We start from the raw sequence: 12,966 nt of genomic DNA on the forward strand, positions 1-12,966 counted from the left end.
AGAGAGAGATACCTCCTTGGTACTGGTGTCTCTTTTATTTCATCCTAGCCTTCCCTCCAGCCTTCAAATTATTATAGGTTAATTATATTAGCCTTAGAATTGGGACAGTTTTATCAGACAGTAGTTGCCTGAAACACCATTTGTCCAGTAATGGGTACACAAGTCTGCACTATTAGGTGAAAGGGGAAACTTCAGGCATAGTTAGAAATGAGAAGACAGAGGGTCGAGGCAGCATCTGACTGAGGATTTAGGGAGGAAGTGCGATTTTAGATGGACTCCACAGTTGGGCATCCACAAGTTTTGTCTCGGGCCAGTGGTGGGGGGAGGGAATAGGGATAACAGGGTCCTTCCTACCACTGGGTAAAAAAAAGGAAAAATCGGAAAAATCGTTCCAGTCATAGTATGTGAACTAGAGGGAGAGGCATGAGCCCTGAGCTACCTAGGAGAATATAACAAAACAGCTGGGAGTTGATGGGGTCCTGTAAGTTGAAACAAAGCAGGAGAGCCATGGCTATTTGATACACAGGGAACGAAGTGGAAAATGAGGGACAGTTTCCATGCAGTCAAGCGTGTTGAAATAAAACCTAGTCTTTGGATACCAGTAAGGCATGCAGTGGGTGATCACAACATCAAAATCTCAGAAGCTTTGCTTAGTATTATCTGTAAATTGGGTAGGGGTGCAGCAAAGTCAGTTTCGTCCTGTATACATTTAAAATAAATTTACTGGGGACTCTTTGGTTCTTACATGCTAGCCTAACTTAAACCTTTCACTTTTCATTCAATGAAGGCTCATCTTCCCCACCCCCCAAAGCCCGTTCAGATTATATTGTTCTTTTCCTCTCCTTTCCAAGCCTTATCTTGGGTCCATCTGTCACAGCTGGAATGTTTGTAGTGTAACTCTTTCAGTCAAAACCCTTTCTTTCCTGAAATAATCTGTAATTATTTCCTCTAACTACAGGATGGACTGATCCAGGGGCTGGGTTTCAGTTCTATAGGACTTGTCCAAGAAGCTATTTGTATTCATCTATCGCGGAAGATCAAATTACATGCTAATATTCTGAAAGTAACATCCCACCAGAAACCCTGCAGCAGCAGTGAAGTCTATATAAAACCAAGCCCTGGCAACTTACACATTGCCAGTTCAGACACAGTGTGGTGTTAAATATATTTCACAGGTCATTTGTGAACTGGAGAAAAGTCCCTGACTTATATGGTATGATGGCTTCAGGTTAGCCTTTTTTTTTTTTTTCCAGAGTAACTGACAGCCCTCTTTTCACCCCTTCCACAGGTCCAGGTAGTTGCAAGCAAGCTGTCCTTGGGTTGTCTCTCTGCCTATTGAGCATAGAAGAGACAGAATTGTTGGTACATAATGGATGATTTTTGTCCTACTTGGGGGTGGTTGTTTTAAGTATACCCTCCTGCAAAGTTTCATGTCCAGAATTTGTCTTACTACTAACTCTGTCCCAAATGTGCCTGGCTTACACTAATTTCTGCTTTCATATTGAGATGTGAGCTACAGGAGAACCAGAGAGTGGGTTGAGAGGTGGGAGATGGAAACCACTTGATGAACAGTATCAGAGTGGCTTGGTTTTCCTTTCACATTTAGATCTTGTTTTCAGGAGTACAGAGATAATCTGAGTTTGCAGAACCTATGAAATTAATTTTGAGGTTAGAGCAACGGAAAGAGGGCATGATTGAAAGATGGTCCAAATAGCCGTGAGTAAAGATTATTTTCTAAGAGGAAAATCCAGATGGTTAAAGCACAGAATGTGTTGAAACTTGGATAAAATGTTAAGGATGACAAACACACATTGCTAAACTGTGGCTGGCTGGTTTAATGAAGGTTGTAAGTCATGGTTTAATAACACCTGAACTCTGGTCAGGTGGTCTTAGGTTTAATCTTGTGTCCTTTAGCAAGTTACTTCTACCCACTCATGTTCTTATCTGTAAAATGGGATTAATATGAGTATTATTTTAGAGTGTTTGAGGGAGAGATTGAATGAGACAGTGCATATGATCTCTAAGCACAGTGTCTGGCTAGTTAGTATGTGCCACTACTGTTAGGGTGAGAACTATGTAATGTTAACAGATAACAAGAGAAAACAGAATTACTCTTGCTCCTTTTCCTGCTCTGCCTCTACCTTTTATATTAAAGAGAATGAATTTGTTTTCCTAATGGAAGGCATGGCAGAGACCAATAAAGAAATACAAAGAAAAAAACTGGAAAAGTAGTGACAACCCTCACCAGTGATGAGAGAACAACCGCATGTAGATGGTGTAAAAGTTATTCAAAATTGGGAGAGGTGGGTGTACAACCTAGGCTTTTAAGATTCTTTCTAACTTGTAAATTGTTAGAAGATGAATTGAGGAGAGTATCAAGAAAGTCCCTATTAAATAAGTACTCAGTAAATTATGTGTTGAACAAATGGACAGACCAAATGAGTTTAGACTGGTCCAGACAATGAACATTTTGTAGACCTTTCTAATGGGAAAGTATCTTAATTTGTCTTACAACTTTTCCTTCATCTCCAACATCGCAGATAACAAGCTGTTTGCTGTCCTTAAGTCTAGGTTTTAGGAATATCCTTCGTTCTAATAGTGGATTAGCAACTAGATTGCTTAATATGAGTTCCAAAAATTGAATATAGAAGCGTATTATACTCTTGTTTATTCTGTGATCAATATCAAAACGTTTTGTGATTTTGGGGGGAGAGGAGTTAATGTATTACAATGTGTCTCTGGCTCCTGTCCAGCTGTAAAAAATTGTGATGCATAAAACAAGTGCCACACTTGGTCTCAAGCCCACACGTGTTCAAAATTGAGCTCTTTGACTGGATATGTCTGATCTATAAATGGAGTTTAAAAAGTACCAGGGGATTTTGAAAGCGGATCTGTTCTGCCCTGGTGATATACCTGTTTGTAGCAGAAAAATCATGGGTCTGTTCCTTCTCCTAACTAAGAGAGTAGTCCTGAGACATTGTAAGAGATGGTGCTGATTTAAAGAGGGTACCTTAGTTACCATGGGTGGGTCCTTAAACTTTTTCTGAATAGCTCTTTCCCTTGTGTCTAAAGGAAAGACAGATCAATTACTAGGGATAGAAGACCTTATCCAAGAAAAGAAAGGAGATGACATATATTGGAGGCAAAAATTTATACTCTGTACGCTTCAGATAATAAACTGGAATCCCCAGTAGTCTATGATTTTTCAGTTAGCTAACCGTAGAACATTGCACATGGATTTTGGTTCAACCAAAGTAGATGAACAGTTGAGTACCTTCTTATCACAGATTTTATGTCACATGTAAAAAATATTTAGTTGTGTACATAAAGTATTCTTCCTACATTCCAAACAAAAGTCTAATGCCTTCTTCCTTGACCATTAGACTTGTTGACTTCTTTGATGATAGAGAAGTTAATGAGATTTCTAAAGCTATAGAACAGTAACATTTTTGTCATGTATTGGGTAAATGCTTATCCTAAAATATCAGGTACCATCTGGTTGTCTGGTATGGTAGAAAGAATGAACATTTAAAAGAGTAGGGCAATGATTCTCAGAGTGTCCAGAATTTCATGGAGTCTCTGTGATGTTCTCAGTGGTTCCAAGAGGTCCTTCCAAGAGTGTTTATGTATCAATCATCTTTCTGATTCCTCGGATATATATGTGCAAGGTTGTATTTTCTATATGTACTTCAACAAGTACAACATGGCATAGCAGATTGAATGCAGAACTATATAAGAGAATCCAGTTGTTTTCTACTGAGCCAAACATAGAGATTTGCAAAAATGGAAAATAATGCCACTTTTCTTACTACCTTTTTTTGGACAGGGTAGTATGTTTATTGTTATTTTATTTCTATTTTTTAAACAATTATTTGATTATTTATTTTGAGAGAGACCGACAGAGAGAGAGAGAAGGTGTGCACATGAATGGGGGAGGGGCATAGAGAGAGAAAGAGAGAGGATCTCACCTGGGCTGTGCATGGTCAGCCTAGAGACCAACACGGGGCTCAGTCTCACAAACTGTGAGACCATGACCTGAACCGAAATCAAGAGTTGGACCCTTAACTGACTGAATCACCTTTGCACTCCAGCATGTTTAATGTTATTTTAAAACAAATACAGTATTAAAAAATTCTTCAGTTTAAATTTCTAATAGAGTAAATGTTGATAGATAAAGCTCACATTGACAAGCTCCTTAAGGGGCTCAATACTTTTCAAGACTGTAAAGTTATTTTGAGACCAAAAAGTGTGAAAGCCAGTGGAGTAAGGCATCCCCAAACTATTGAATTATTGTTCCTCTCTTTTTCCACTACCAGTCCCTCTTTTTTTGCCAACCTACATCTGAAACTTCATACGCTGAAATACTTGAGAGCAGGATAATTGAAAATTTACCTTTAAAAACAATATTTTCTTTTCAGTGTATTTTAAAGTTGGGAATAGATCCTTGAGGCCTCAAGTTGGGACTTTGGGATACTGATTTTTTTTTATAATTAAAATATGACCAGGGAATTTATTCCAGAACGTTCTCCTTTCTACATTCTTTTCCCCTTTCCTTTTAGATGTACTGGTTTTAATAGCTGAATTAACTGGTTACCAGAGACACTCCAGACACTGAACAAAAGGGCAGCCAGTAGCGATGCTCATATTTTTTTCCAAAGATTTTTTTTTTTTTATTATGGCAGGTTTGAGCTATCTATCCTATAAACAGACTAGATTGGGAGATTAACTTTATAATTCTTTTTTTTCCTGTTTTCCATTTATGAGCCTAATATCAAGTATCAATTTTGCTTGCATGATCATAATATGTTAAAATGTATTTTGGGGCATGGGTTTTTGTTGGCTTTGTGACAGGAAAAATTGCCAATGGTGATAGTCTTTTAATTTTAGTTTTTTAGGGTTTTTTTTTAATAGTAGAAAGATTCTTGATTTTGAAGCTTATTGACTGCTGACTTCTATTAGTACCCAAACTAAATGGTAGAGATTAAAGTCACAGAGATGATAAATATCTTAATCCTGTCATTTCTTTGCAGTGTGTATGTGCTTGTGTGTTGGGACATGGGAGTGATAGCTAACTCTTTAGAATTTAAACTTAAATTGAGCTGATTATTTCAGGGAAATTTTGAATTTAGTGATATTTAATGTGCATCTACTTGGTAGTGGTTAATAAAATTGACTGTAGAATTTGCTACCACAGAATCTACAGTCTAGTGAGGAGACAGATGTTCAAAAGCACACACGGGTATGAACATATAATTATTAATTATGATAAGTTCTGTGAATGAAAATTAACAAAGTGGTATATGAAAGTGTAATGAGGGCTGCGAGGGTTGAGGCAAGGACAGTCTAGAAGGAGGTGATAGTTGAGACTTGAAGGCTGAATAGGAATTAGCCAGGTTGGACTCTAAAAAAAAGGACCTACTCTTGAAGAGCATCATGTATACAAAGCTAGGAAGCCGGCTGGTCAGAGTGCCTGGGAAAATGGATGGTTAGTTAGGGACCAGATGTGAGAAGGGAGAGGAACATGGTTGGCAAGAATGTCCAGAGGTGAGTGAGTGGAGGGCTTCCCTGGGCTTTTTGTGCCTTATCGAAGTTCCGCCTCTGCCTACCTTCAGCCTTCTTGGGTCTCTCCACCCTCTTTAACTCTTCTTTCTAGGCTGGCTGTGACCCAGCCTGGCTTTTTTCTTCACTTCTGAAATATGCGTAAATTTGTAGGACTTCATGCTTGTCCTGGCTGTAGGGCCTCTGCGTAAGCTGAGAAGCTGCGCCTTTCTCCTTAAATGCAACCCTCCACCTCAAGGTGCTACCCACCCCAACACATGCGCGCGCGCGCACACACACACACACACACACGCGCGCGCTTACACACTCATCCTTGTTCTGGTATCTTCTACTCATCTTTCTGATTCCTATTTAGATATAACCTTCCTGGGGAAGCTCTTCTACACAGAAAATCTCAAGTTATTTTGTTAGCAGTCCTATTTAACCCATTTGTTTTTTTTTTTTTTTATAACTGGCACTTCATTTAGTTTTTAATTATAAAATCATTTGGATGACTATTTGATTATCACCATAGATGAAAGCTCCATGATAGTAAGGGCTATGTTTATATATCTTTACCATTTTAAGTTTCTAATGTCTAATACATGAGTAGACCCTTAATAGGTATTGAAAGAAGGAAGGAAGGAAAGGAGAATTGGGAATTCACAGATAAGAACAAGATAGTCCAGTGGTTTTCAAAGGCTTTTGAGGACATATCCCATCCATTAAAAATATTTTTAAGCATGTACCCTCACTGTGTGTGTTGCTTGTAAGTTTCATATAAAATAAAAACTATGTATGATATAATATACATAAAATAGAAATTTTAAGAAGTTTGACAGTGAAATATTTAAGGTATTGTTAATGGTGATAACATTGTATTATTCAGGATAATGTTTACTATTTATGATACTGGAAGCAAATCCATTTTCAAGTAGTTTTTAATTTTGAATTTGGGGAGCCTGCTTCTTGTCAGATTGAACTGAATATTAACTGCTTTTTTTCTAGTAAAGTGATTAACAAACAACCACTAGGAATAGAGATATCAACTCCACCATTTTCTTATTCTTTCTGGTGCTTTCATTAATAATATATTCAATCTGTAGTTTTAGAACACTTGTAATCTGGGGAGGGCTTGTTTCATAACATACTTAAATTGACCCTCAGAAGTATAGTACATGGCTGTACTCTAAGCAAATCATGTCCACATTTCTTTCTGGAAGACATCTTTTGAACTAGACTGTCAAAGGAACTGAGAGAGACACCAAATAAAGCCTCAAGTTATTTATCGCTCTATTAGATTTTGCATAGGATACAAATTCTAGTATATACAGTCCCTGACTTCTCATGGTTTGACTAAAAGAGTTTTTTGACTTTACCATGATGTGAAAGTGATAAACATTCAGTAGAAACTGTACTTCGAATTTTGATCTTCGGGTTTGACTTAGAGATTTTTTTTGACTTTGCCATGATGTGAAAGTGATAAACATTCAATAGAAACTGTACTTCGAATTTTGATCTTTGGATCCTTGGGTCTTTTCCTGGGCTACCAATATGTGGTATGACCCTCTCTCGTGACACCGGGCAGCAGCAGTGAGCTGCAGCTCCCAGCCACGCTGTCACAAGGGTGAACAACGGACACACCTACCACCATTCTGTTCCCCGACAACCATTCTGTGTTTCACTTTCAGTACTGTATTCAATACATTACATGAGGTTTTCAATACCATATTGTAAAACAGGCTTTGATAGGCTTTGCATTAGATAATTTTGCCCAACAGTAGGCTAATATTAAGTGTTCTAAACACATTTAAGGTAGACTAGGTTGAACTCTGATGTTTGGTAGACTAAGTGTATTAAATTCATTTTCCACTTCTGATATTTTCAACTTAGGATGGATTTATCAGGATGTAACCCCATTGTAATAAGAGTAAGATCTGTATTTTCATCCTGTAATTCAGTAAATGTTCTTGCATGACCCTAGGATCCATGTACCTCTTTTAGGGACAGGAAGGTTAGCGTTGGAGACTGACTTAGACAAGTAATTGATTTCAAGTGCTGTTAGCCCAGTGCTGGGTGCTAGAAGTGACTGCTGATGGAGAGGTGTTTCACCAAATGTTTGCCTTTTGAGCTAGGTCATGAATGACAGGAGGAGGGGAGTAAGTAGAAGAAGGGTAGAAGAGGACGCTTAGGGCTGTTGAGGCAGAGGAAACCAGCAGTGTGCTCCCCATTCAAAGGCATGGAGACAAGATGGTGATGGAGGAGTCTGTATCTGGTTGTGACGACACTGGCAGCCACATGAGGCACTTACATGCCACAAATCAGGGGCTTGTCATAGAAAAGATCTTTGTGAACATGGACATAATAATAACAGTAAAAGAGGACACTCAAGTTTCATGTGCTTTAAAAAGTGTAAAAAGAAGGTACATTGCTTCTTCCTTACGTTGCTATTCCTTACATTGCTATTAGAGAAGGGGTAGACTAAAGTATAATTATGGACCAGTTGAGATGAGGGTGGTAAGATAAGATGGGGACGTGGAGAATGAACAGTCTGACCACCAAACAAAATTTTTGATTTTAATATGAACCAGAAGGTGTCCACTCCAGACAGCTTAGATAGCAATAGGCTTTTGCTCTTTGCTTTGAGCTCTAAGTGTAAGATAGCACACTAACGTGTGCATTAAAGAACTTGACCAGTTTTCTTGTTTATTTACCATCCAGAAAATCACAACTAGTCAAAGGTTTAATTTTTAAAAATTATTTCTTGTACTAAAGAATTAGTATAACCAGAATTTTCATCATATTCCCAAAATTTTGCAGGAATTATTTAAGTTATTATTAAAAGTTCTTTGTTGTAGTCCTTTGACTTAGAAAATTGAGCTTTTGCCAATTTAGGGCAATATCAACTTGAAACTCATATCTGGTATCTTACTTTCTCTTGATTATATAGTTTGATGTATTTCACATTTACATGATCTCTTCCTATCCTGGTTGTGTCTATCCTGCATTGCTTTGTCATAGATGAGGGATAAGTTGTAGGTTTTTTTGTGTTGTTTTTGTTGTTGTATTGTTCCCCTTTTGGGCTGTGTGATGATGCTCTACCTCTAATTCTTTTAAAGTAGAAGTAAGGTTCAAAAATTATGCTTGAATTATTCAGTCACTTAATCTTTAACATCATGTTACAACAGTCTATTCATATTTCTCAGAGGTTTTAAATTTAGTGCCAATTTTGCATTTCATAGGATAAGATAAAATTCTAGCTTAAAATTCTTTGAGAATGCTTAGCCTTCTAGCTGGGAATTTTTTATGTCCTTATTGAGTTGCCTCTAAGAGGGTAGACCCTCTGGACTCAGAGAAAGTCGCAGCTGCCTTAGAGTGGCCACCAGTGGGAGGTAAATCTGATTAACTCCTTAAGATGATTTGTTTAGAAATACGTAAAGGGTATATGTTTAAATTTACCAAGAAATAAGGCGACATATGTGAGGGGGATTTGTAAGAAAGGCCTTGAATGGCAGTTTGAAGATAGTATGCTTAATTTAATTTGTCATCCTACGGTTAAATTTTTTGTTTTACTTATATGTCTTATTTTTCCTCCACAGTTGTACAATGGTAGATGGAGTGATGATTCTTCCTGTGCTAATGATGATTGCTTTCCCTTCCCCTAGTATGGAAGGTAAGTGTCTCACAGCTATTTGGAGTAGGGTAAGTTTCTGTGTAGTGTTTGGCTCTCTGTGAACTAGGTTGTTCTTAATCCTGCCACACTTCACACTCCTCCATTCTCCCCCTTTGTTAAGACTTTATTTTTTTAAAGTCATGTTTTTGGTTCACAGCAAAATTGAGAGGAAGGTATAGAGAGTGCTCATATACCCTTTGCCCCCACACATTCAGACCCTTCCCCATCACCAACATCCCCCCACCAAAGTGGTACACTTGTTATAACTGACGGACCTACACTGACACGTCATATTTATCCAAGTCTGTAGTTTACGTTAGGGTTCACTCTTGGTGTTGTGCATTCTGTGGGTTTGGACAGATGTATAATGACGTGTATCCACCATTATAGTATCATACAGAGTATTTCATTGTCCTAAAAACCCCCTGTGCTCCACCTGTTCATTCCTTCCCCCCACCCTCCTTACCACTAGCAACCACTGATCTTTTTACTGCCTTCATAGTTTTATCTTTTCCAGAATGTCATATAGTTGGAATCGTACGATATGTAGTCTTTTCGGATTGGCTTCTTTCACTTGTGAGTAGGCACTTAAGGTTCCTCTGTGTCTTTTCATGGCTCATTTCTTTAGCAGTGAATAATATTCCATTGTCTGGATGTACCACAGTTTTATTTATCCATTGACCTACTGAAGGGATACATCGGATGCTTCTGGGTTTTGGCAGTTAGGAATAAAGTTGCTGTGCAGGTTGTGTGTGGACAAAAGTTTCCAGTTCCTTTGGGTAAATACCAAGGTTTGTGATTACTGGATTTTATGGTAGAGTATGTTCAGTTTTATAAGAAACCTCTAAATTGTCTTTCAAAGTGACTCTACCATTTGCATTCCCACCAACAATGAATGAGAGAGAGTTCCTGTTGCTCCAACTCCTCAGCAGCATTTGGTGTTGTCAGTGATTCTGGATTTTGGCCACTCTAATAGGTGTGTAGTGGTATCTCGTTGTTGTTTTAATTTGCGTTTTCCTGATGACATCTGACGTGGAGCATATGCTTTTATATGCTTATTTGCCATCTTTCTATCTTCTTTGTTGAGGTAGCGGTTAAGATCTTTGGCCCAATTTTTAATCAGGTTGTTCGTTTGCTTATTTTTGAGTTGTAAGAGTTCTTTGCACATTTTGAATAACAGTCTTTTATCACGTGTGTCTTTTGCACATATTTTCTCCCATTCTGTCACTTGCTTTTTCATTCTCTTGATGTTGTCTTTCACAGAGCAGAAGTTTTAAATTTTAATGAAGTCCAGTTTATTATTTCTTTCATAGATTGTGCCTCTAAAAAATTATTGCCGTACCCAAGGTCATCTGGATTTTCTCCTATGTTTATCCAATAATATTACATTATGTAATACTACGTAATGGGCTTTACATTAAGTTTCTGTTGGACAGTGCCGTTGTAACCAATTTAGGTGTCTGTAGTCTAGATTCTGCTCTAAGCAGTGTTAAAAACATTTCAATAATGCTACAGTACCGAGAAATTATAAATTAAGATATAAATATATAAGATAAGATATAAATTAAGGATCCCCTGTGGTAAGTTGAAAGAATTGGAGGTGTTTAAATCAGAGGAAAGGTTGGGTCCTAAGTTGTAAGAATTAGTAAGAATTGGGTTGGAAAAATTTGATAGTAGTTCAAATTTTTAACAGTCAAATTTTACCAGTCGTTCTCACCTGGGAGTTATTTTACTCTCCAAGGAACATTTGACAATATCTGGAGACCCAACAGGAAAACAGGAATTTTCCTCCTCTGTGTAATTGTTACACTATGGTAACTAGGAAAAAAAAAATCTACAGAATGTAGTGGCACAAAGTCCCTCCAAATTCCATTCCCTTCCCTAGATATAGTATCAGTTTCGTATGGTATTAAGCAGTTCTTACTGGTTTCATTTGATATCATGGGTGGGCCTGTGGTTGTGGGTATGTAGTATGAAGAGAGAAGAAGTGGAGAAAGAATGGAGAAGAAAGAAGGAGAAAAGGGTGTTTATGAGTCAATATTAACAACCATGTCATTGGTTGTTTTTTCCTGCTTTTAGCTCTTGAACTGCCCAAAGAATCCGGCAGATGACCCCCTAAAGCCCCAGTGCAGATATGTCATGAAACAAGTCAGTCTGGCTGAAATGGAAACGGATTGCCCCTGAAGTCCTGCTCTTTAATATATCACCACCACTAGGATGTTTACAAGGAAGGAAAAGGACTCTTTATTCTTTAGTTGCAATAGCTTTTTTTTTTTTTTAAACCAGAATATCCAGTGCGTGCTATAGCCTAGAGTGCTCTAATCCTAATAACAGTTGCCTTAGTCCTGTCTTCCCTTCATGACTCAACTTCTTGTTAACTGTCAATAGCATATTCTGTGAAAAGACTCTTTGTTTTTGTATATTTACTAGGAATTAAAAAAAAAACCCCACACTGAGAACCCTTGATTGTAATGTACTCTAATATATTCAACATTAGTCATAAAGCAAATGTTAAGTACAAAATATTTCACCAAAAGAGGTAAATAATAGGGCAGATAACTAAAATCTTTATACTAGCGCCAAAGATTATTGAGTGCAGACCTTTCGACTACCAAGTTTAAAAGGAAATAGAACCATGTTTGATGTTTGCAAAGTAGCTATGGCACCTGATTGATTGTGCTTCAGTGGAGCTAGATGGCATTACTGGGGCATAAATAAGAAAGTCATAGAGATTTTATTCCAATATATTTTGTTGGGTAGTGTACTCTTTTTAGTTCATTGAAAACAACAACAACAACAACAACTTTCCCTTTGTCTCCCAAATTACTCCCACATGTTTCTTAAATATTGATTGGAAATAGTGTGCACTTCAAATAATAGGTCCCCAATAGTGATTTTGGTAGAGTTTGGTTAGTATGAGTGTACTTTAGAATATTTCTCAAGTTGTATGGAATCCTAAATACTCCATGTCAAAAAAGACTAAATAGGTCTGGAAAATACTGCTTACTATAACTATCTCCTTGATGATCATAGGCAATACTTATTGAGTGGTGGCTAATATATGCCAAATGTTTTATATGAGTTATTTCCCATAATTCTCATGATTACCCTGATGAGATAGGTTTTTGGGGATGTGCCTTTGAATTGGTTAAAACTCTCGCTCAGGATTACACAGCCAACAAAAAGGTATAATATACTTTAAGGAATGGTATTCAAGAGCTTCAATCATTATCAACCTTCTTCAGAATATTGCTTTTTTTTTTTCTGTACCTTAAATTAGCTACGTCCACACTGACATTATATCTGATGCATGCTAGACGCCCCCTCAGTCCAGTCTGAGAGCTGAGATGAGAGCAGATGATCAGGCTCCTTTACCTGGGTTTATGTTTTTTTTTAAATTTCTCATCTCTCATACCAGTATTCATTTTTCATGTTCATTATATACACAACTCTAGCTGCAGGAAGAGTTTTATTTGCTCTCACCGAGAAGAGCACTTGAGTCCTAATTATCCATATATCCTTCCTATCCCTTCCCATTAATAAGACTAATCATGCTCTAATACTGCTATTATGCCACTGGGGAGAAGTCCATTTTTGTTCCAGAACCTCCATGTTTGGCTTTCCCTTTGTCCCTGAGAGCATTTGCAGGTGACGTCCATGACACAAATACTTAAAATGGAATATTGCTTCAGAAATATTTCTAAGCTAAGATGACCCACATTTTATCAAATTTGCAAGCCATAGTTAGATTTTAT

The 12,966-nt window shown here is 37.5% G+C and overlaps 1 protein-coding gene across 2 annotated transcripts in view; it reads left to right on the forward strand.

Moving 5' to 3' along the window:
• Nucleotides 1-12,966, forward strand: part of ACVR1 (activin A receptor type 1) — a 141,190-nt gene that overhangs the window by 64,649 nt on the left and 63,575 nt on the right. For both annotated transcript variants that reach the window (XM_049615612.1, XM_049615613.1), the window contains exon 3: nucleotides 9,138-9,211. In XM_049615612.1, the coding sequence (XP_049471569.1) occupies nucleotides 9,145-9,211 (67 nt within the window). In that variant the 5' untranslated portion in view covers nucleotides 9,138-9,144. The remainder of the gene's footprint in view (nucleotides 1-9,137; nucleotides 9,212-12,966) is intronic.

Source organism: Panthera uncia (genome assembly GCF_023721935.1).
Source record: "Panthera uncia isolate 11264 chromosome C1 unlocalized genomic scaffold, Puncia_PCG_1.0 HiC_scaffold_3, whole genome shotgun sequence".
In the NCBI taxonomy this organism is placed as follows: domain Eukaryota; kingdom Metazoa; phylum Chordata; class Mammalia; order Carnivora; family Felidae; genus Panthera; species Panthera uncia.